Source organism: Pipistrellus kuhlii, unplaced genomic scaffold, assembly GCF_014108245.1.
Source record: "Pipistrellus kuhlii isolate mPipKuh1 unplaced genomic scaffold, mPipKuh1.p scaffold_m20_p_6, whole genome shotgun sequence".
NCBI lineage: Eukaryota > Metazoa > Chordata > Mammalia > Chiroptera > Vespertilionidae > Pipistrellus > Pipistrellus kuhlii.
In genome coordinates this window covers 67267531-67291238 of record NW_023425562.1, presented here as the reverse complement: position 1 = coordinate 67291238, position 23708 = coordinate 67267531, and the positions used below count along the sequence as shown (strand labels likewise).

The 23708-nt window shown below is 38.7% G+C and overlaps 1 protein-coding gene across 1 annotated transcript in view; it reads right to left on the bottom strand.

Moving 5' to 3' along the window:
- The window catches only part of MACROD2 (mono-ADP ribosylhydrolase 2), a 1879699-nt gene that overhangs the window by 174801 nt on the left and 1681190 nt on the right, over nt 1-23708 (bottom strand). Inside the window, exons 10-11 of the mRNA XM_045574651.1 lie at nt 8167-8208; nt 1239-1322 (exon numbers count right to left, since the gene is read on the bottom strand). Of these exons, the coding sequence (XP_045430607.1) occupies nt 1239-1322; nt 8167-8208 (126 nt within the window). The remainder of the gene's footprint in view (nt 1-1238; nt 1323-8166; nt 8209-23708) is intronic.

The window sequence follows — 23708 nt, the reverse complement described above, 5'->3', positions numbered from 1 at the left end:
GCCTATCAACATTTTATTTATTTATTTATTTATTAAATATATTTTATTGATATTTTACAGAGAGGAAGGGAGAGAGATAGAGAGCCAGAAACGTCGATGAAAGAGAAATATTGACCAGCTGCCTCTTGCACACCCCTCACTGGGGAGGAGCCCACAACCAAGGTACATGCCCTTGACCAGAATCGAACCCGGAACCTTTCAGTCCGCAGACCGACGCTCTACCACTGAGCCAAACTGGTTTCGGCAATTTGTCGTTTTTTATTAAATTGACTAGAGGCCCAGTGCACGAAGATTCCTGCAAGAATATTCCTTTCTTCCTCTGGCTGCTGGCACCACTTTCACTCTGGACTGGAGCCGCCTTTCTGCCTTTGCTCCAGCCTGAGCTGCCTTTCACCTTCCCACGCTGCCCAGAAGCCTAGAGCAAATGGGGCATTCTGCCCCACCCCTGACACCATCTCTGTTGGGTTAATTTGCATACACTCCTGATTGGCTGGTGGGCGTCACAAAGGTATGGTTGATTTGCATATTTCTCTTTTATTAGTGTAGATTGTGGTGACATTGGTCAACATGAACATCTAGGTTTCAATGCCAAAAGATCTGTATATTGTACCATGTGCCCACCAGCCAAGTCAAGTCTTCTCCTCTCACCTACATTTTAAAAAGAAAACTTGAACATCTTTAAAGCAATACTAGTGTTGTAACAGAGACAGCCATTTCTTTATAAAACTGAGTCCGATTGAACCTGCTTATTCAATGCCTGAGTGCAAAGATACATTGGCTTCTAGAAAATGGAAGAAAACTCTAAACACAGAAAGCATTTCCACCACCCATTGCTAGGTCTGATATGGGACTCAGAATCTGTTTGTGAGAAAAACAAACGATCACAATAAGCCAACAGCCATGGTACTGTTCATCATGCATCGGTCTCAACTTCAGCCTCTAAGGATGCCAGAACGCGACCCCCAACTCTGTGCTTGGCAGAAATGAGAAATATAAATCACATCGAGAAAAAACAATTTTTAAAAATGTAGTTTTTACCTTAACAGATTAAACTTAAATTTGATTTTTAAAAAATCTTCTCATTTAGGGAAGAGTAAACATATTAGGAAAAGGAAAAGAAGTGTCCTGTGATTTTTGGACCTTGACAGCAAACATGACAGCATACACATAATTTAAAAAATAAAGAGAATTTTTTTTTTCTGGCAGGATTTATTAGAGAGAAGAGAAGCATGACTTACCCTCGCTAGAGTCTTTGGAACTTTCCGGCTTCTTGGCTTTGCTCTTCTTGTGGGGTGGAGAGAGGACTTTTGGCTCTACTCCTTCTGGAAGCACAAAGATTTGAAACTTTCTTATTTAAATATTTAACAGTAGAGCTCAACATTATGTTAAAGTTTAAAAGTGTTTTCTTCTTTGTAAACCCCCACACACAGTGAGGCCTAATTTCAGATTCATCTGTCATCCTAAAGTTTGTTGATTCTCCTATGAAAATAGACTTACACTTAAGTTCAAGCTTATTTTTGTTGTTGTTGACATCATTAATGATTCATACAAATATGAAATCTTAAGTGCTGTTTTTAAAATTAAAATTTCTCTTTAAGGCAACCTCAACTTATTTTTTTCCCCAGGAGAATTTGATTTAAAACTTTATAGATTAATTAATTGACAGTTGGAATTGTGCATTTTCATCCACAATTTTTCTTTTATGTCTGCAAACATATTCTCCCCATAGTGCATTTGAAGGAATACTATTGGAATCTACCCAGGAATTAAATTAAAAAACAAAGCAAAACAAAACAAAACAAAACCCTGAGATATCCTTAATATTTCTCTTCATTTTTTTTTCTAGTAAAGCAACTGTAAGTTCTATAATAAGTCCTATCAGTTCTGCTCCAAAATATATCTGACATTCAACCATTGTACTCATCCTTTGCAATCATTATCCCAGTCCAGGCTACCAATTCTCTTACCTGAGATAATACAATAACCTTCTGAATTCTAACTTATAGCTTTAAGTATTCCTACAATCTACCACTCTCCATATAGTAGCCAGAATTGTCTTTAAAACACAAACCGGATCTTCTTGCTTGCCTGTTAAAAAACAAACAAACATTCCTCTTAGACTAAGATCTAAATCTAATTTTGTAGCCCAAGACAATACGCCATTTGGGTTCTTTCTAGCACCCTAGCTTCATCTCCCCTTTGCTCTTTGGCTTCAGATTATTGGCTCCCTTTGTGTTATTCATTGACTACTAGGCTGGCTTGTGCCTCAGGACATTTGCACCTTCTGTCCTTCTCTAATTCCCCCCTACACACACACACACACACACACACATACACACACACACACTCATATGTACCTTCTTCTTACTTTTTTTTTTTAATCCTCACTACGTATAAGATTTTTTTTTTCACTGTTTTTTTTAGAGAGAGTGGAAGAGAGAAGGAAAGACAGAGAGAAACATTAATGTGAGAGAAACACATTGATTGGTTGCCTTTGCATGAACCCTGACCAGGGCCCGGGTTGGGTAGAAGCCTACAACCTAGGTATGTGCAGCTGACTGGAATCAAAACCAGGGCCCTTCAGTCTGCAGGCTGATGCTCTACCCACTGAGCAAAACCAGCTAGGGCTAACTTCTTACATTTTAATCTCAGATCAAATTCAGCTCCCAATAAAGGCTTTCCTTGACCATCTAATGTGAAGAATTTCTGCAAGGGAAATCTTTCTGAAGCACATAATTTGGTGTATTTGAAAAAATCTTGTCCCCTTGTCTATTTCTTTATTGTGTGTCTCTCTCCTCTACCCCACATGTGAGAATGTAAGTCGAAGGAGAAAAAAGTATCTTTCCTAATCTTTCTTGTGTCCCTGCTGCCTCACTGTGCCTTGAGAATTTCATTTCAAATTCTGTTTTATTTTCCCCTCTTCAGGCCTTTTTTTAAAAGGCCAAGATAGAATGGTGCCCATGCCCAATTTTCATTCTTAGCAGCTGTGGCCTTACACCAGGGTTCTAAAATTACATGACATGGCTATGGCGACTCACTTTTCCTTTCCTATTTGTTAAAAGAGGAAGTTAACAAAAATGCACTTGCTGGATATGCTACTAAAAATCAGGAGATCATTACCACAGGCAGAGTGAAGCATTTTGCCAATACTAAATTAGTACTCCCCTCCTCCCAGACTTCTGTCACTAGGTGTTAGATTGGCATTTACCCTTCAGAATTGGTTCAGTCAAACAAGAATTGAGATACTTGGCACAGTTCACAGAGCACAGATTCTGGGCTCCAAGGGATTCATAAAATGGGCAAAACAACACACCCTGGGAGTAGACTCGAAGCCTTCTGTGTCCCTGAAATTCATGGTCCAAGAAGAGTATTTCCAGTGTTTGGAATAGAAATTCAAACCAGCATTTTATGAAAGTGGGTGTTTGAGAATTAATTCTTAATTTTAAAATATATATTTTATTGATTTTTTTTTACAGAGAAGAAGGGAGAAAGATAGATAATTGGAAACATCGATGAGAGATAAACATCAATCAGCTGCCTCCTGCACTCTCCACACTGGGTATGTGCCCGCAACCAAGGTATATGCCCTTGACCAGAATCAAACCTGGGACCCTTGAATCTGCAGGCTGATGCTCTACCCACGGAGCCAAACCGGTTAGGACTAAATTCTTAATTTTTGATTTCCCACCTGAATGGGAATTCCCACCTGAGTTAGATTTAAAAAGACAACTATTTGCTCTCATTTTGAGATTTTAATATTCCCCAAAGTACTACTACTTCATTGTTGAAAAAGTTGTAGGGCACTCCTCAGGTAGTCCATGGGCATGGATACATGCTAAGCATGAACATAATCATCTATGACATTAGTACAGTGTCATTTCATAACCCCTGTGGAGCAACTCACATGAAAGCCACTGGCACATATGGCCTCTATGCTCAGGTTCCTCTTGTGGCTCTGCAGGAACCACTCTCCCTCTTGGCCTGGGAAGCTAAAAAATGTTTCTAAAAAGCACCCCATGCTTCTCCTTGACAGTGTATTACATTATGTATGCTATCTCTGATTTTGGCAGAGAATGGAAACCTGGATGTTTGCCATGAGCTTGGCTTTGCTACTTGAGGAACTCATCTCTGTTCCTGGCTCTCATGTGGCTGAAATGGCATGGGTGGCTGCTGGTTTTCTGTCCCTGCTGGCTCAGTTTGGGAACAATGCATGGTCGTGGAATTGGAAGGACCTAGGAAAACATTTACTGGGCTAGTATTATAGAAATATTAAAGGACTTAAAATAAATCATAGGCATTTAAGCCAGTCTGTTTCTACCATTTCCCATGGGGGCAGAGCCTCATCTTGAGGATGACCTAGTTTGACATCATCTGGGATGTTCCTGCCTCTACTTATTATTATAGTCTGGAGACAGGAGCACACAATTAAGAATATGAGTTTTGAGATCAGATACAACTAAATTCTGCTTCTAGTGTTTAAGCAAGGAACTAATCCTTCTTAACCCTCAGTAATAACATTTCTGGCCTCCTAGAGTTGTTGCTTATTTTAAATGAGTTCATGTATGTTGATGGATTGGCACAAGGTACATGTTCAATTAAAATATGACTCAGCAGAGGTATGCTGGGGTTGACTTGAGCCAGCTTATTGTATGCATCTCTCCTTCACTTTGATAGCCATCCACCTCATCATGTTTGGTAGATTTAGCAATATCACAGTAGGTTTATTTACATTACAGAATCTACAAACTCTTCATATTGGGGTTTCTTCCACCCAGAAAGTCAGTTTCCCAGTGCCTCACTGGTTTTTGGTATTCGAATTATTGTTCACTATAATCTACTAGCATTTGTTGGCTGGTTGCTTCACCCACATAGCCTATCATTTTCATTAATTCCAATCTTAAAAATCCCTCCAGCATTTCTACTTATATGAGAAGAAGAGATGATGCACGGTAGAGGGGAAGCAGCAGTGAATGGTCTTGGGAAACTTGTTCAGACCCATCTTGGAGAGCAACATGCCCAAATGTGTGAACTAAACTGAAGCCAACCTGTTCACCAGTGTCTGGCAAGCCCAGCTGGCATACCATGGAACCATCCAGCACAGAAATCACCCATGATTTCAGCAATCATAGATATTAGAAAATGGAGAGCAGCTTCCAAAGTCCATTCTGCCTGCATCCTCCAGCCATTGAATGTAACTTGAACAGCTGCATCTAGCTGCTGGAGACAAAACCCCCAGGAAACATGGTGGGACTAAAATCAGACGTGGTGATCTAATTAAGGACTCCAAACTGCAAGTGCTGACTCCATCCTCCTGGGCTCTGCATTAGCATTAATAATGAGTTCCTCCAAATCACTCAGTGGTTTGGATAGTTATCTGCATCCCATTAAGAAGACAACTCCCTTTGCCTAGAAATGTATGTTTATGGCATTTAGGCAAATGATCCTTAGCAAGTTAAGGCCTTTATGCTGGCTAGCTAATAAGGCAATACTCCCTTGCTGAGAATGTTGAAGGATTTTCCAAGGATACTTTATGTGGGCAGGCTAAATGAGAATAGCAAATATTAACATTAAATTCATGGAATGCAATCCAAGAAAAGGTGATCACTTAAAGTCATTTTTTAGCATACATTGTTACCGCCCCCCCCCCCTTTTTTAAAAATAATGATAATGAGACATCCTGCATGGGTATATTAATTGACATTTTAATTTAAATTTTATCTTGGCCTTTGTGTTTTACAAAAGGCAAGCAGAGTCTTGTTTTACTTTAGATTGTCTCAGAAATAAATACTGAGAAAAAGGTTTGAATGTCTAGTACTTAATTTGAGAGATTATACCAGAGAACGGGAGTAGGGAAGTGAAACAGAAAAGGGAAGGCAGCCAACACTGGGTGTGCTAATGAGCAAGTTCCACAGTAAACAGTCAGGGCTTGGTTCTCCTGGGGACCTCTGGGCAACAATATAGAATGTTACTGTCCAACACCACATACTGCCCAGGAGTACCTGAAAGATCGCCAGTCTGAATTGAGATGTGAATGTAAAATGCAAACAAATTTCAAAAACATACCTAAGATGAAAAGAAGTAAAATATCTGACTAATAATTTTTATATTGTTTATATATTGAAATTTTGTTTTATATATATGATGTTACATAAATCTTATTAAAATATTATTCAATTAAATCCTCTTTTTTTCATTTTTTTTTTCAATGTGACTACTAGAAAATCTGAAATTATACCTGAGGCTCACATTTGAGGCTCACATTATATTTCTACTGAACAGTGCTGGAGAAGAACATGCCTCTGATGTGTCCTGCAGGGGAACTGATCAACTCATGTCTATCCTTGATTGAGGGTTGCTCCAGAGAAATTAATCTCCTGGTATTGTGAGTTGGCTTCATGACTAGAGAAAAGCACACAGCTGAGAGTCTCAAGAACTCTCCTCAGAAAGCTGTTTAAGTTGGAAAGTGACAGTGAGTGTCAAGAGGACACAGGTAGGAAATGTGACAACTGCTGCTACCATCCCCCATCCACCTAGTTCACTCCTGTTCCTGAAATCTAGACCATTCCTCTGCTTCTAGGACCCTCTGAATATTACCCTGATGAGACCAAGGGAACTTTAGAAATTAGATGTGTTCAGACTAAAGAACAATAGATAGAAGCAATGATCAATGTTCCCATGAACTATTATGAAGAAAAGGAACTGGTGTTATTTCTCCAGGAAGATAGGGAGAGATCAGGGAAGGGAAGTAAATTTGATTTAACAAGGAGAAGGACAATTTTAACCAAACTTTACCTAATGAGATTAAAGAGTTCCCTGTAGAGCTGCTCAGACTAAGGTTGTCAGTTACTTGTAGGCAGTTATGAAATTGGATAGGAAGTTACACAAAAATTAGGATCTTTAAGATATCTATTTTCATTTTGAAATCTGGATTTAATTCATGCCTTGAGTAAGGTAGCCATTGAAATCGGGAACTTATACCATAGACTTAAGTCCTATACCCCTGAGTATTTGTTAGAATGGCATAGAGAAAAGTAAGAATTTATTGAGTGTTTATTATCCTCCAAGACACATTTTGAATTTGATATAATTTAATCCCTCAAGTAAGACTATATGGTGAGTTATTGCCCCTAGATGTATAAACTGAGATTATAGAGAAAAGACTATTGCCCAAAGTAAAAAACTGATGGAACCAGAATTGAATTCAGGCTTGATAATTCATACATTCATTATCAGGCATAGATTGCATGGCTACTTCAGTCTAGAGCCTATGCTTTTAGCCACTAGATTTCTCTCATCAAACACTAGTCTTTCTGGAGGAGTTAGCAGGCATCTTAATTTCTAAAACTGAGAGCAATATATTAGATGTACAAAATGTATTTTCCAAAAATGCCCACAGTAACATTGCAGATCCTACATGCTTTGTAGAACCTCACTGCTCCTCATCAAGAGACTGAGTCTATTTTCCCTTTCTCTAAGCCTAGGTGAGTTGACTGACTGTTATGAAGAAAGTTCCGTAGAAGTGATGCTATAGTACCCTTGACGCTGAGTTCTATAAAGGGCTAAGCTCCCTCTGGCTTGCTCACTTTCTCTATAAACCACTTTGAAACCTGGCAGCCATGATATGAGACTGCCCAACCAATATAAAGAGACCATGCATAGGTATTTCAGAAAACTGACCCAACTAAAATTTCAGCTGATAGCCAATATTAATCACCAGCCAAGCATGTGCATGAGGGAATCTTCAGAAGATTTCAGCCCAGAGATGTTGAGTTTTTCTGCTGAGGCAGGCCTCAGGACTATGAAAGAGGTTTACCAAGTCACTCTTGCTATGTTCTGTCTGAATTATTGGTCCACAGAATATATGGGCACAATGAGTGGGTGTTTTAGCCACTAAGTTTTGGGGGTGACTTGTTATACAACTCTATTAACTACAACCTTATGTTTCATTTTTACCTTAAATGTCAGGAATCTCAAACTAAAATTTAATGCTGAAATATAGTATCTTCTATTAGCCATAAGAGTTACCTAACAAAACTAATTTATCTTATGACCTTGAACAAACATTTCATTAACCTTATTTTGTCTTTTCTTAAAAAAAGTAAAATGTACATAATCAATAGAATAATCTTTTCCCTTACTCTAAGAATAAATTCATAAATTTAATACCTGAATCTTCCTTCATGTCAACATCTTCTTCTTCATTATCACCTATTAAACAAATAAACGATAAAGAAAATTTCATATGAAACCCAGAAGCACTTGAATTCTCCAATTGATTAATTTTTTAAAAAGAAAAAAAAAACATAGTAGAAAAGAGAATGATATCAGTATCATATGATCTCACTCATATGTGGAATCTAATGAACAAAATGAATAGATGAACAAAATGGATCCAGAGATATATAAGCATGGAACAGACTGACAAATATCAGAGGGAAGGTGGGGGAGGGTGGGTGATGAAATCAACCAAAGAACTTATATGCATACATGCATAACCCATGGACACAGACAATAGGGTGGTGAAGGCTTGACAGGGGGTGGGATGGAGAGAGTCCATGGGGGGAAAAGGTGACATATGTAATAATTTCAACAATAAAGATTAAAAAAAACCACCACACTACCCAAACTCTACCTTAGAAACATACACGTTTATTCTAATCAATCATTACAACATGCAAAAATTATGTTTGTATAACTAACTGAGAATGCTAAAAACTATGACAGTTTAATTTTGGTTATTTGTGGAATTACATCTATATTTGGTATTTTGCTTTTAATTAAATATTTTAGCAATGTATATGTAATAAATAATTTATTACTATCCCTTTCCAATATGCATTATTCTGTTTAAAAAAAGGAAAAGAGAATGATAATTCATGCATTTATACTCTTATATTATCAGGTAAATTAGAAAGAAAGTACACACATTAGAGCACGTGGAGTTAATATTTATTTTAAAAATTGTCATATATTTATAACAAGCTAATATGCAATAATTTATTTTTGTTATAAAAGTTATGCATGCTCAACTGAAATAATTCCTAAAAAATAAAACTCACACTTTAAAATACTACCTTTTCTGCATTTAGTAAAGACATCCATGCTCACCTCAAATATCTGAGAAATATGGGCATCACCACTTGGTTGTAGGTAAACATAGTGACTGATCCCTGACTGTTAAACATCTAAATCCCCACCTTTAACTGTGTGCTCTCACATGCCCCACCAGTTTTCCACTCCCATTTAACCCCTCCTCTCAGTGCCCAGTGCAACCCCCTTAAACTGGATAAGGACATGTGCTTCCTCTGTACTCTAGATTACATATTTTCTGTTTTGAACTTTTGTGTTGTTCTTACATCTAGTCTGCCAAATAATGCTCATTTCCATGTTTCCTCCTTTCAAGTCACATACTGCAATTGAAATCTAGACTATTAGTGCCATTTGCTCTACTTTTACTATGATTTCCAAGCTGGTCTTCTGTTCTTGCCACTCCTGGCTCCAATTCCTTTAACATGTAGCTGCCAAATCCATCTTAAAATACAGTTCTGATCTGGTTCACAACCTTTCAGTGCCTCTTTTTTTGTCAAATGAGAAAAATCTAGGCTTTTTGGGGTAACACTCAAGGCTGCTTCCAACCAGTTTTCTCAATTTCACTGCTCCCGTTCCACTCATGCTGTCACCTACATACTTGACAACACCTGGATCTTCTTTATTTTCTCAGGGACTCCTTTAGCTTCCTTTACCTGCCTCATCGCAGAAGCAAGGGTCTGCTCCATTTCTCCACTCTCACCCTTCAAGGCCAAGGCTGAGCTGTCATAACATTTGCTCAAACCAAGTTTGAATAAATAATACTATCTTTCACATATCTTATTTTTATTGTTGTCAACATATGAAAGTTAAGAACCTTTGGGTTTAGGTCTGCATACCCACCCATTCTCTAGGCATGTGATCTTAGAGAAGTTGCCAAACCTTCCTGAGGTTCAGGTTCATCAGCCAGAAAGTGGGAAATAATACTGCCTCCTTTATAGAGCTGTAAGAATTCAATGAGATAATGCCACATAAAGCATTAGGGCTGCTACTGAAACATTATCAAGTGCCAAATATTAGCTATTATTACCATCAAATTATACAGTTACTAGTTAATATATCTATCTTCTAAATGTTCATCTCTATATCATAAATTCTGCAAAGGTAAAGATCATGTGTTATGTCTTTTTCTATTCTGTAACACCTAATATAATTAATTTTATATACTAGAATCAATAAAGAAATTTTCACTGGATTAAATTTCTGTTATTTCTCCTATGTTGCTCCTATGTATTAGGACAAGATGTATCTATGTGATGGTCGGAAAACAATGAGGACACAGTAAGACTTGCAACTTCCTTCTGGCTGTGTTTATAACATAGTAATTTTTAGCCAAATTTATTCAATATGACACTCTTCTTGTGTTAATTATAAATAAAGATTAGAGGTATTTTAGTCAGTGGAAATGGAAAGTGTACTTAATTTGAGGTTTTAGAAAGATAATTAATGATAACCATCATTAGCTTTTAAAAAAGTAAATCTTTCATTCAGCTATTGGAAACATTATTGATTTTCTATACAATTTCTTTTTTTAATTCTTTCTATGAATACAGTTTTGGGAGAAAGAATACCTATTTCTTAGAAATATAATTTTCTAACTAAATGATTATAAAAATGTTATAAAGAAAACTCTTCACAGATTCTTCCCTGAAATTAATATATTTTCACAGAACTCTGTTTTCAGAGTCATCTAAAATCTCTATGACGACAGACTCCCTGGAATCTCAGAGTGGGGTGAGAAAGAGTCTCTTCAGTTTCTAGGAAAAGATAATGGAAGAGTCCGATATTTGTTTGCTTGTCACCCATGTATCCTATAGTCTACCTGGAAAACACTCATTGGTGGTTTATTGTGTGCAAGGCTTTGTGCTTGTGGAAACAAAAAACACCGTGATGAATCAGACGCAAGTAGTTGTCCAGAAATTTATTATTAGTAAGGAAACTAGAATATGAAGATACATTTGAACACATGGTAGAGAGTTGTCAGTGCCCGTATGAAAGGTGTCAGAGAAGGGATATAAGCTTCTAGTGGACTACTTGGAAGGGTTCTTAGAAAACATGACATCAGAGCAAATATTTCGACTTTAGAGACTGTACTAATAGCATCATCCCCAGAATTAGCCCACTGTGCTGAAGGATCAGATTTGGTGTTTTCATTCATTCATTCATTCTAGTCATTCACTAATTTATTCATATAGTAGTTAAGAATCCTACCTAATAAAAGAGTAATGTGCAAATTAACCATCATTCTGCTCCACAAGCCACACCCACAAGTCAATCAGAGCAAGTATGCAAATAAATCCAACTAAGATGGCTACAGCCACAGAGAACAGGAGGGAGGCGTTTCCCTGGCAATAGAAAAAGCCAAGCTTTCTGCCTGCCCTTGCTGGTCTAAGCCTCCACTCAAAGCTATCAAGTTTCAATTATAGAAGGTAAACAAATCCAAACAGAAACAGCTGCTGCCACTGAGCAAGCAGGAGGTTTGGCTCTGCTCTAGGCTACAAACTTTCAATTGTAGAAAGTAAATATATCCCAGATACCAGGGCCTCTGCTTGGGTCACTGGGGAGTGTGGCTGGCCTGCAAAACACCACAGACCCCTCGCCCAGGCCTCCCCACACCAAAAGGGAACCCCCACCCTGATCCAGGACACCCTTCAGGGCAAACCAGCTGGCCCCCACTCATGCACCAAGCCTCTATCCTATCTAATAAAATAGTAATATACAGATTGACCATCACTCCAACACACAAGATGGCTGCCCCCATGTGGTCAAAGATCCTGCCTCCATGTGGACACAAGATGGCCACCACAAGATGGCCAGCAGAGGAGGGCAGTTGGGAGGAACCAGGCCTGCAATGGGGGGGCAGTTGTGGGTGATCAGACCAGCAGGGGAGGGAAGTTGGGGGTGATCAATCCTGCAGTGGAGGGCAGTTAGGAGTGGCCAGGCTGGCAGAGGAGGAAAGTTGGGGACAAATTGGCAGGAGAGCAGTTATACATCAATCTGGCTTTCAGGGGAGTGGTTAGGGGGTGATCAGACTGGCAGGCAGAAGCAGTTATGGGCAATCAGGAAGGCAGGCAGGCGAGCAGTTGGGAGTCAGCAGTCCTGGATTGTGAGAAGGATGTCCAACTGCTGGGCCTAAATGGGCAGTTGGATATCCCTGGAGGGATCCTAGATTGGAGAGGGTATAGGCTGAGCTGAGGGACACCCTCCCCCCAATCCCCATGCACAAATTTTGTGCACTGGACCCCTAGTATTGATATATCCAGGATCTGGACTCAGAATATTTGGACTTACTTCCAAGCCCAACTATCAATAGCTGTATAATCTTGGGCAAATTCTGTGAACCTATATACCTTAGCTCCTCATATGGAAATAGGCATAATAAAGGTAACAATATTCTAGAGTTGGTAATATATGTGCAATGTTTACACAGAATGAACATTCAATAAATACTGGCTTTCACTATCAGGATGTCATTACTATACTACTTTTACTATTTAAATAACCAGTTATGGGCCAATATCACATGCCAGAACACTGCAATGCCCTGGAGAAATGGGTTTACAATTTCTTCCTTCAAAGAGCTCCCAACGAAGTGGGTGATACAGAAAATTAAAATAATAATCAGAAGAGAAACTAACAGTCTCTGGTGCAGGTATGCAGAGATCTACTGAGAAACAGACTTTTGGCCACTAAGTCAGAGAGAAAGCCCATGAAGGCTTTACAGAAGAGGTGAAGCTTAAGCAGAATCCCAAAGGGTGAGAATTAGCTAGGGGGAAAAGGGCTGCTATAGATTCCCAGTAAATGTGGATGCTCTGCCTACTCCTCTTTGTTCCTTGATGCTTCAGTGATTTCCAGTCTGACATTCAGCCACCAGCCCCTGGGTCTCTTTGCCTGAGGGTTTTGTCTGGTTTGCTTGAGCCCACTCAAGAAATATAAGGGAATTTTCACATATGAGAGGGCATCCTATATAATAAAAGCCCAATATGTAAACTCACCTCAACCGGGAGTTCAACGGGGAGTAAGACCACTTGCTATGACATGTGCTGACAACCAGGGGGCAGTGTGCAACATGGCAGTGTCCAACATGGCAACAAAGTGCTGGCAGTGGGTAGAAGTGGAGGCACTGCCAGCACCAATAGGCTTCGACGAGAGTGGGACTATGGTGGGATGGTGGAACAGGTGGTGTCAGGCCAAGGCAGGTGCAAATGAGGCCCCAAACACCCTGATAATCCCCCCACAGATAGAAACCAGAGGTGGTGGCATTGGGAAGGGCAGGTGCCCAGCTTCCAGGCATTGAAGGCCAGAGAAGGTCTGACTGCCGCGCCAATCACCCTGCAGATGGCAACCACCAGCAGCTCTGACACTTACAAAAGGACAAAAGGACAAATATCAATATTAAAATATTTCTTCTAATTATTTTTCTTTCAATGTGCACAAATCCGCGCACCAGGCCACTAGTTCTTTTATAAATGACTGACAAGAGTTGCATATAAGTACTCCAGCCCCCGTCCTCCCCCTCCTCCTCCCCCTCCTCCTCCTCCTCCTCCTCCTTCTTCTTCTTCTTTTTTATATATATATTTTATTGATTTTTTTACAGAGAGGAAGGGAGAAGGATAGAGAGTTAGAAACATCAATGAATGAGAAACATCTATCAGTTGTCACCTGCACACTCCCCACTGGGGATGTGCCCACAACCAAGGTACATGCCCTTGACCAAAATCAAACCTGGGACCTTTCAGTCTGCAGGCTGATGCTCTATCCACTGAGCCGAGCCAAAACCGGTTTGGCTCGGCTCAGTGGGCTAATTCAGAAGCATGTTCTATACTGTGTCCCAGAGTCTCCTCCTTCTCAGCCTTGGGAATGAACCCCAGTTGTCCAGTGGTAATATGCTTATAACTTAACATTCCTGCCTTCCTTTGCTTTTCTATCTCCCTTCCTCATTCCTCTGATGATATTTCCTGGGATCATGTCCCAAATAAATTACTCCCACTTGAATTATTATTTCAGATCTACTTCTGGGGGAACCCAACCTAAGACAAGGGTAATTCCACTCAGAGGAGGGAAAAGCAGCTGAAAGAAAACATGGATATGAATAGTCAATATAATTTTAAGGAAATAAAACTAGTTCGGAATGTCTAGAGAGAGGAGTTATAAGAAAAACTAAGGATAAACTGATCTGTTCTTACTAGATAATGAAGGATCTCTCATGCTGTTTATGATGGTTAATTTTATGGATCAACATGACTAGGTCATGAGGTGCCCCATCATGGGGGGCCAAGTCACTTAACAAACATCCTTCTGAGCATGTCTGTGAGGATGTTTCTGGTTGAAATTAACATTTAATCAATATACTGAGTAAACTTCTGCTAGAGTTCCTTTGTGCTGGGACACCAGATTTTTCTTGCCTTTGACTCATACTGAAACATCTGGTTCTCCTGGGTCTCAAGCCTGCAGGCATTTGTAGAGAAACTATATAATTCGATCTCTTGGTTCTTAGGTCTTTAGATGTTTACTAAAACTACATTCATTACATTTCCTGGATCTCTAAATTGCCAACTGCAGATTTTGAGACTTGTTAGCCTTCATAATTGTATAAGCCAATTCTTTACAATAAACTAGAGGCCTTATGTACAAAATTTGTACATGAGAAGGGTCCCTAGGATGGCAATCAAGGCCAATCTGTGGGCCAACTGGCAGGGTGATTGGGGGACCCTAGTGGAACCTGCCTTGGCTGGCCTGGGGCTTGTGGTCGAGGGCAGCTCCTGTGCTGGGTGTCTGCCCCCTGGTGGTCAGTGCACATCATAGCAACCGGTCATTCTGCCGTTCCATTGATTTGCTTATAACTTAACATTCCTGCCTTCCTTTGCTTTTCTATCTTTTATTATATAGGATAACTTTATCTATCTATCTATCTATCTATCTATTTATCATCTATCTAATATTTCTCTGTATATGCTCTTGGTCTTATTTCTCTGTAGAATCCTGATTAATACCCCAAGTTGAATTATTTAAACCTTATATTGAAAATTAAACAACTCTAAATAGAAGAATGACATGCTGTCTTTTGACATTTTTTATGGCACAAATTTACTAAAAATCTAAAAAACATATGACATTATTTGCATTAAAAATAATCATAGAGTATTTTTGGTCTGCAAAACATCTACTGTGCTATTACTTATTAATGAAATTCACTTTACTCCATTATTTTATATGATGTGTTTACTTGACATATTTATGCAATACATTTCTAGCAAGAATTTTTTTTTCTAACTAAACAAGGAACCAAAGAGAAAATATATAATAGAAGATGTGAGACATATTATATATAAAAATCATGCTATTCAAAAATTGGAGCAGTTAAGAGACTGATGGAGGATGGGCACAGAGCCACTGCCTTTTTTTAACAGTTCTTCAAGCATCATGCTTATTTTTTAGAGCACAACAATGAAACAAAAGGTTATTTGACAAAGTGATGCAGATATAATTTCAAAATACAGAGTAGTCTATCAGATAATATTGTTCTGTTTGTTCAAGATCCAATTCCAGGAAATGACTTCCCTTCCTAGGCAGAGCCCACCCCAAAGCTAAAAGCTCTATTTCATCTTAACATCATTAACACCTCTTTGATGTTAATTTCATTAATAGAAGCTCTTTTTTATTCACAGCACCACTCTTTTAGATTACACTCTTGAGTTTGGCACAAAATGTGAAAATATAAATGAAGTTCTTATTTTGATCAAAAATGTGTGAAAGAAGGTGAAGAGATTGGCCAAAGAACTCTATGTGTAGCCTGCAGACAACAGTTTGTGGTGATGGCCAGAGGTAGGGGTGGCAGGGGCTGGGTGAAGTGGTGGTGTGGAGATGAGGGGTATCTGTAATAGACTCAACAATAAAAATAATATTAACATACAGTATCTGGTACATATTGCGATTTGTGTAGCTAATCATCTTAGGTATTACTAAAATTGTTATAATTTTTATTTTAAAAATAAATGTGAAAGCCAACTAATTCCTATGAGTAAACATTTTTTCAGTAACAGCTAGCTTCATACACTGCAGAAATGCTTCATAAGAAAATATCTAATACACTTTGAAGTATATAACAGCTACTTCAGCTTCTTTTATGAAAGAGTTAATATGAAAGTTTGTTGTCTTAAAGATACCCATCTGTAAAGTAGTATCTCATTTCCCAATAAGAATTAGTCTTTATATATATATATATATATATATATATATATATATATATATATATTTTTTTTATTGATTTTTTTTACAGAGAGGAAGGGAGAGAGCTAGAGAGCTAGAAATGTCGATGAGAGAGAAACACTGGGATGTGCCCGCAACCAACGTACATGCCCCTGACCGGAATGGAACCTGGGACCTTTCAGTCCGCAGATCGACACTCTACCACTGAGCCAAACCGGTTTCGGCAAGAATTAGTCTTATATTTCTTTGTAAAACACCATGGATTTTGCCATGACTTGGGTTTGCCTTACTCCTTTACCTAGTGAAAGTTTCAGAATTGCTGGTTTAAAAACAGCCATATTGTATCACAATTATTGTATTTAACTATTTTGCACTGAAGAAAGTTTCTTTCTTTACTGCACTCCAACCCTCCCCCCCCAAAAAAAAATCATTAAAAGGTCAGTATCAAATTTTCTAAAATCTATACTAATAAAAGAGTAATATGTTAATTAGACCAGATTGACCAGACATCTTCCTGACAAAGCCACTGTGGTGGGGGCTAAGGCAGAGGGGGTTAGGGGTGATCAGGCTGACAGGGGAGCAGTTAGGGGCAATCAGGTCAGCAGGGGAGAGCAATTAGGAGTGATCAAGCAGGCAGGCAGGTGAGCAGTTAGGAGCCAGTGGTTCTGGTTTGTGAGAGGGATGTCCGATTGCTGGGATCATGCCTGAACTGGCAGTTGGACATCCCCTGAGGGGTCTGGATTGGAGAGGGTGCAGGCCTGGCTGAGGGACCCCCCACACCTGTTCACGAATTTTGCACACCAGGCCTCCAGTAAATACATAAATAAATATGCTGATATTTGTGTGCTGGAGGAGAATCTTCTAGAAACAGTAGATGTGCCACTGTTTGATATCCAAGCTGAGCTGAGCTAATTTGTGATTTATAACCAACATTAATGCTGGTACGGATATGCTCACATCACACAATTTCTGGGATTGAGAAGTTTTTCTCTTTGTAAAATAGTGTACTAGAGGCCTGATGCACAAAATTTGTGCAAGAGTAGGTCTTCCTTTAATTTCATACCACAGGCTTCTTCTGTAGTCTTTTTGTTTTTTTGTTTAAATAATTTATTACCAAGGGTTTCTAGGAGCAATTTGCATTTACAGAGAAAGGAAATATTCACAAAAAATAAAGTGCTCCAAACTTTTTAGGATTTCTCTGAAGTAGGGAAGTTGTTGGTATTTTCATGGCTTCTTCTCAAACTTGACAAAGCAGAAATGCCAACCAAAGAATGACTGATAAAAAGAGAATTCCTCACAGTGCACATATCCTGCCATTAGGTTGAAAACCTGGCCTCACTAAATCTAACATTTGTTAAATTCACTTTATGCAAAGTAACTGACAGGGCTAGAGGAAATTTTTCAAGAATCGAAAGCCATGTATCAACTCCCACCCCTGCCTCAACTGGTCCTTGGCCAAGAAGAACATTCGAATCTCATATAGAACACTGCATGGTTCTGCCACTTCAGGCTTAGCCAATGAGGCAGACGATGATAGCAGTTATCAAGATATGGGATTCAGGAGGAGGAGGTTGGGGAGGGGAAATTTTGAATTTAGTTTCAGATGTGTTGAATTGGAGATACCTGAGGGACCCCTAGCTGGAGATGACCTGTGTGCAGGTAAGTATACCAGAGAGGAATTGCAGGAAGAGAAGTGAAAGAGCATGGTCCATAGGATAAAGGCTGTCCATTTAGATAAGTTAAAAGCTGCAAAGGATCATATCAAGTCATGTGATCAAATATGTACTGGTTTCAATAACTCTGCTCTACCCATAAAAGGGGTTCCTATAACCTCAATGAGGACAGAGTGGTAGCAAGATGGCGATAATGACAGGATTGCTTTGGATTATGCAATGAATAGCAAGTGAAGGAGACAATTCTTCAAAGACATGTGGCTATGAGGGGAAGCTATGTCTACACATATGGTGCAATGTAAGTGGAAGGATTTTCATTTTCTTTGTTATTTATTTTTATCTTTATTCATATTTCTATGACTTATTAGGAATTTTTTAATTCATATAGTATTCCTCAAAATTAATTCTTCCCCCCTGCACTTGCTTGAATGTTTTCAACTACAGAACTGAAACGGGAATGTTTGAAGGGTCTTTTAGAAGGACCAAGCAGGGTTCTCTCTTTAGATTCTCAGGGCATTCTCCCTTCTCCAAGCAGCATTTTTTTCTTGTCTTTATTTATTTAATTATTTTTCAGAATTCCTTAACTAGATCAAACTGCTTAGTCAATGAGTGCTCCTGTCTCTAGGTCTTTATTTGTTCTGCTGTTTATCAGCATTTGCTACACACATTGCACATTTCACGATTTTGAAGGGACAGATTACTTTCTTTCTATACCTGCGGCTGATTCCTGTATTCAGGTTGCTTGGATACCTCAACACTTCACCAGGTTTACATTGAAGGCAAATGTGTACAGAGCTTTGAGGCCCATCATGTGGAAACGGTTCGCATTTAAGAAGGCAATCAACTGATTCATGTGACATTACAGAGAGCACATCTTATGTAATTGTAAACATCAATGTAATCCACACATTAAAGTGTACAAATGTGCACAAATATGCCAAATCCCTGTAAATATTCACAATTAAAGAGAACTCTGAAAGCATTTTCTTTATTGTTTTTTGTCTGTACAGTGAATGTGTCCTTGGAAAACATATGTACAATTCAGACTGAGTAAGCAGTTTATCTTGCATTTTTTAAATTATCTATATTTTATTGATTTTTTACAGAGAGGAAGAGAGAGGGATAGAGAGTTAGAAACATCGATCAGCTGCCTCTTGCTCACCCCCAAATGGGGATGTGCCCGCAACCAAGGTACATGCCCTTGACCGGAATCGAACCTGAGATCTTTCAGTCTGCAGGCCGACGCTCTATCCACTGAGCCAAACCGGTTTTGGCTGCATTTCTTATACTTACTTAAGAACAATTTGTGTATTTGTTTATTGGTGCTGCTGTGACAAATTTCTACATTTAAAACAACACACATTTTTATCTTATAGGTCAGATGTCCTACATGGGTCTAGCAGGGGTCCTCAAACTTTTTAAAGTGGGGGCCAGATCACGGTCCCTCAGAGAGCTATATGAACTACTAATTCCTACTGTAACACCTCGGCTGCGCTCACTGCCCAAAAAACCTGGCGGGCCGGATCAGACTCCTCTGCGGGCCGCATGTGGCCCGCGGGCCATAGTTTGAAGAAGCCTGAATGGGACTAAAATTAAGATGTCCGAAACCGCTTACCTTTCTGGAGGATCTAGAAGAGAAACTCTTTTCTTGTCTTTCTAGCTAATAGGGACCACCCACATTCCTTAGCTTGTGGCCCCTATTTTCCCTCTTCAAAGCCAGCATTGTTGCATCTCTCAACATTCTTCCACAGTCATGTTTCCTCTGATCCTCTTCTGCCTCCCTCTTCCAATTTTTAAAGACTCTTGTAATTACATTTTGCTCACTCAGATAATTCAGGATAACATTCCTATCTTAAAGTCAGCTAATCAGCAACCTAATTCCATCTGCAATCTTATTTTCCCTTTGCAAGATAACTAACATATTCACAAACTAAGGCATCTTTGGGGGGGGGGGGCGGGTAGGGGGAGGCACTTTTCCTCTTAACCACACCTGGTAATCAGGAAGCAGATTGCTTTGCATAAAAAGTATCTGAGTTGTAAAACACAGAACAATTCCATTTAGAAATAGAAAGCAATTTGCTATGGAATCAAGTGCAGAGGATTCAAATGAAGATCTTTCCTGAGTTTTTTTGTTTTGTTTTTGTTTTCAACTTTATTCTCTTATAAGAAAGGTTTTTTATTTTTCTCTTTTTTTTCAATCTTCCTTCCTTCCTTCCTTTCTTCCTTCCTTCCTTCCTTCCTTCCTTCCTTCCTTCCTTCCTTCCTTCCTTCCTGTCCTTTCTTTTTTTCACATTTTCTTTTATCTATTTTTGTCTTTATTTCTACCTTTCCTCATTGTTTTGTTATGAAAGAATAATGTCAAAAAGAAAAATGACAGGTAAGGAATCTATTTGCAAAGTATATTTGAGAAAAATACCAATTTTATATACAAAGAGCTCTTACAATTTAATAAGAAAAAGATGGAATAATAAAAAATACACAAAGAATATATTAGCAATTTCACATGAGACATATGGAGATGCAATAAATGAATAACTGAAAAAAGGTAATCTATACTATTAATAAAATATACTTTGTTACTCATTAATTACCTTATTTCATGTATAAAAGTGATAACATGTAATATGCCTCATTATGAGAAGTGAGGAAAAGTAAACTCTCTTTTGCTGCTCATGGGACTGTAAATCTTTTGCAACAAACTGAATGTTTAGTTGGTCCGAAGGTTGTGGGTTATTGTTAAGCTTAATGTTTGTATCCTCCCAAATTTATATGTTGAAATCCTAATCCCTAATGTGTTGGTATTAGGAGGTGGAGCCTTTGGGAGGGGATTAGTTCATTGGGTGAAACTGTCATGAAAGGGATTAGTGCCCTTATAACAGGTAACAGAGAGGGCCCTCTCTCTCACCAGGTGAGAATACAAGGAGAATGAAAATGACTGTCTGCAAGTTGGAAGTGGATCCTCACCAGAACCCAATTATGCTGGCACCCTGATCTCACACTTCCAGCCTCCAGAGCTGTGAGAAATGCATTTCTGTTGTTTACAAGACACCAAGTCTATGCAATTCTGACATAACAATCTGAAAGGACTACGATATTCAGGTCACTTAATAAGGATGTTGGTGTCCATATTTTTGACTGTGTGAATGTTGGCCCCTGATGTTATTCAGCACATGCCATTCACCCACGGTGCTGCAAACTCAATAACCAATTTGACAAGTGCTATCAAAAGCATCTTGGTTTTGCAAGCATTTGAAAACAGCAATTCCACTTTTAAAAGAGTATTCTAAAAAAATATGAATGTGTGCCAGTATTTACCTATTTATTTACTTATGTGTTATTTATAAACAAATAGAGAATAGTTTTCAATAATAATTCTACAATTCAACAGTATGGTTTTGGGTGAACATTAGGTCTGTTAAAATTATGTTTTGGAAGACTTTAAAATGATAGGAAATATGTTAAGAATTGGTGGTGACACAAGTTATATGATTGCATTTCTGGTTATTTGCATTTTCCATTTTAAAAGCACCTGAAGGATAAACAACAAAATCTAATTCATTTCTGGACCATAGGACAGGAATCGTTTATATTTTCTTCTTTTTTATTATCTGGTGTTTTACTATAGATCTGTATTACATTGGTAATAAAAAATCATATATATTTTTTAAAAGGATGGTCCCAAAATTGAAATACCTTCTTTTAAAATTGTAATAAAAATAAGCGTTTTAAAATTTATAATGCTTGGTTTATATACCTCTGTGAATATTCATTTACATTGTTATTTATATTATTTGAAATTGACCCATTTCTATGTTTGCACATGACAAAACTGAAGCACAATAAAGTTAAGTTACATGCACAAAGTCACACAGTTCTAAGGTGGTTGTAATGCAATATAAATTATTTCTTGTGATTATAAATCCAGTGGATTCCTCACACACATAGAGATTTTGACTATGTATTGAGGTCTTCACCTGTTATTTGTTACCTATTTCAGATCTTAACCACCATTTTCATGTATATTGCCTTCAAGTTTTATCTTCCTATCATTATTGTTTTGGGAAAACTTAATTCCATGTAGCATTTTGGAAGATTAAAAAAAAACAAAAAAAACCCTGAACATGTGGATATGCCATATCACTGTAGGCACATGAGCTTTAGAAAAGCTCCAGCACTATTACTGTGAATAGATTATATATATACACTAGAGGCCCAGTGCACAAATTTGTGCACAGGTGTGGTTCAGCTGGCTTGGTCCCAATCAGGGCAGAGTGGGGCCAGGCCTGTCAGAAGGAGGAGATGGCAAGAGGTTGGCCAGCCAACCTGCTTTGATGGGGCCTGATCGGGGCCAGGTCAGTTGGGGGGTGGGGCAACAGGTGATTGACCAGTTGGCCCGACCTCAGCTGGGGTGGGGACACGGATGGCTGTGGGGAAGGGCTGTGGGCTGTGGGCTGGCTGCCCCTGCCCCCTGTTGGTTGGGGGGAGGGGACAATAGGAGCGGAGCTGACTGAGGGGAAGGGCTGAAGGCCGACTGGAGTGGTGGGGCCCATCAGAGACAGGGCAGACTTGGGGAAGGGGCCATAGGCAATTGGCTGGTTGGCCCTGCCCCTGATTGGGGTAGGGGGGCTCATCTCAGGGGGAGACGGGCAGGGGAAGGAGCTGCAGGAGGTTGATCAGCTGGCCCTGCCTCCTATTGGAGTAGGGGTTGTGATCAGGGGGTGGAGCCATCTGGGGAGATAGGCCACGGGAGGTTGGCCAGCTGGCCCCACTTCCCTAGGCCAGTTGGCTGGCCATTCTGGTCACTGGCTATAGCTTTTAAAGTGTAGCTTTAAACAACTGTCCATGTTTTTAGTATTGCTATGAGAAGAAGCATTATATAGTAGAAAGGCTTTGAGGTTAGAAATACCCATGTGTGACTTTGGGTAATTCACTGAACTTCCTTCAGTCTCTGTTCACATTTATGTCAATAAAAGTGGATGCTGAACCTATGCCATTGGATTATTGTTGGAAGGCTGGACTGTAAGTCAGGACTCAATTAATTATTTTAAATAGAAGAATTAATTTTTAATTCTCTTTAAATATAGGATCTATCACATTACCATTCAGCTCAAGGACTTTCTCTTAGCATCAACATTTCTTAGGGATTCACAAACTGGATATAAATATCCTGATTACTTTTAAAATTCTTCTATCTGTACTGCCCTTCTTTGCTATGTTCCTTACACAACACTTGATATCATTTCTCTGAACCTGCTGATTCTTTAAAGATTACTGAATGTGCCACATTATTAATGAAATATATCCCTAGCACTCTGGTCCTCATAAGTATTTGCCTCTGAATTCCTGAGTGTTGTGACCATACTAATGCTATACATGATTATTTGCTAATATTGTCTTCCAACTGTTCTACATAATACTTGGCTCTCAGGCATATTATAACAACTCTATCTTAAATGCAGCAGTGATTTAAGCCTTGGCCACATAGTAGGCTAAGCATATAAAAAAATATTTGTTTACTGATGTCAGAAAGATAATGAGTGATGTGGATGAGAAAAAGGGGAGTATTTAAGAGGATATAATGTGAATATTTTCTCTTGTTAACTTTTAAAGAGTACATCCAGGTAAATATTTTTTAAATATGTTCTTTTTTCAGATTATATATTTATTAGAAATTTTAGATATTTTTCCTTGAGGGAAGTGAAAAATATAGGAAAAGAAGTATAATATCATAATCTAGCT